Below are 1,627 nucleotides of genomic sequence, written 5' to 3'. Positions count from 1 at the left end.
CGTCCAAGCCACAGACCCTGGGTGTAGACCGGTGGCTGCAGTATTGTCATGGGTCGGCTTGGGTGACCCTGAGACTCCAGTAGAAGCCATGATCCCACGGGACTGGTGAGTCATTGAGGGGCTCTGAGGCAGTATATGAGCCACCAAAGCCTTTTGATAAGCCGAGGGGCTCCGGAGTGTAGTGTGAGAGCTTGGCCTCTGCGGGTGAGCCAGTGGGGCCCCAGTGCCCTTGATGGGCACCGTCTGCACACTGGGGCTGGCAGCCGCAGTGTGGGAACCAGGGGCCACCAAATTGGTCTCTGACCTCTGCTGCAGGGTTGGGGTGCCACTACTGACCGTGGAGGGCTTGGCAAGACTCGGCGACTGGGGAAGGACAGAGGCCACACTGCTGGGCATTGACTTAGCTTGGCCAGGAGCTACCTCCTCCAATAGCGGCCTCTGGTCTTTGGGAAGAGCCTCATTCTCTACAGGGAATTCTTGGCTGTAGTCAGTGTCTATTGCCAGGGGACTATGGTATATCCATGGGGTTGCCGCAAGGACTTCGGACCCCTGCCTGGATACGGACCCCTGGGGAGGAGCCCTGCCCGGGTCCTCTGGCCTCATCACAGTCTTGGGATCTGTGGTCTCAAATGCCGTCACCACCCCAAGAGCCTGGTTCAACTGTGAGGCTTTTTGCAGAACCGAAGGCACTTGGTATACTCCACCGGCCGTGCCAGGAGCTTCCTGGAGGGGAGCTTGAGCCAGGCCAGGGGGATGGGATGCCTGCAAGGTGGTTGTGGACCCTTCCCCTGCCAGGCCCCCATGGTATGGACGAGGAGAGATTCCAATCAGCAGGGACCCCTGGGGAAGGCTCGGGGCCACGCCTCCGACTGTGGAGGGTGGACTGGCTGTACTAGCCATGGCCTCCAGAACTAGGTTCTGACTCAGTCCCCCAGGCATAGATGCTGTGTCCACAGTAGAGTTCACAGGACAAGGAGGGATTCTGGAGTCCACTGCACCTAGCACTGAATCTAAGAGCAGGTCCGGAGCACTTAGACTAGCTGACGGCTTCACCGAGAGACCTTGCTTCTTCCCATCACTGCCAGATGCTGCAATCAGACTGGGGGACACTGAAGTCGCCACAGAACTCATAGGCACAGTTCTGGCCATGTCAGTTGCCCCAGACCCTGGAGGAAGGCCCTGGGCTACACTGCTGCTCATGGGATCTAGAGCAAGGCCCTGGCCCACGCCACCAATCACAGGCCCTGGGGGAAGGCCCTGGCCCACGCCACCGATCACAGGCCCTGGGGGAAGGCCCTGGCCCACGCCACCGATCACGGACCTCGGGGGAAGGCCCTGGCCCACGCCACCGATCACAGATCCTGGGAGAAGGCCCTGGCCCACGCCACCAATCACAGACCCTGGGGGGAGACCCAGGCCCACGCCACCGATCACAGACCCTGGGGGGAGACCCAGGCCCAGGCCACTGATCACAGACCCTGGGGGGAGACCCAGGCCCACACCACTGATCACGGACCCTGGGGGAAGGCTCAGGCCCACGCCACTGATCATGGACCCTGGGGGAAGAGTATGGACTACACCATTGACCACATAACCTGGTGGAAGGCTGGGGGCCACACAACTCAAT

General features: G+C 61.4%; 1 protein-coding gene across 1 annotated transcript in view; it reads right to left on the bottom strand.

Moving 5' to 3' along the window:
• Positions 1-656: 656 nt before the first annotated feature.
• Positions 657-1,627, bottom strand: part of LOC104993907 (uncharacterized protein KIAA1683-like) — a 6,181-nt gene continuing 5,210 nt past the window's right edge. Inside the window, exons 3-4 of the mRNA XM_010847310.1 lie at positions 1,046-1,556; positions 657-762 (exon numbers count right to left, since the gene is read on the bottom strand). Of these exons, the coding sequence (XP_010845612.1) occupies positions 657-762; positions 1,046-1,556 (617 nt within the window). The remainder of the gene's footprint in view (positions 763-1,045; positions 1,557-1,627) is intronic.

The sequence above is a fragment of the Bison bison genome, unplaced genomic scaffold (assembly GCF_000754665.1).
Source record: "Bison bison bison isolate TAMUID 2011002044 unplaced genomic scaffold, Bison_UMD1.0 scf7180017864248, whole genome shotgun sequence".
Classification (NCBI taxonomy): Eukaryota; Metazoa; Chordata; class Mammalia; order Artiodactyla; family Bovidae; genus Bison; species Bison bison.
Note: the sequence above shows the minus strand (reverse complement) of the source record. Positions and strands in the feature narration are given on the sequence as shown.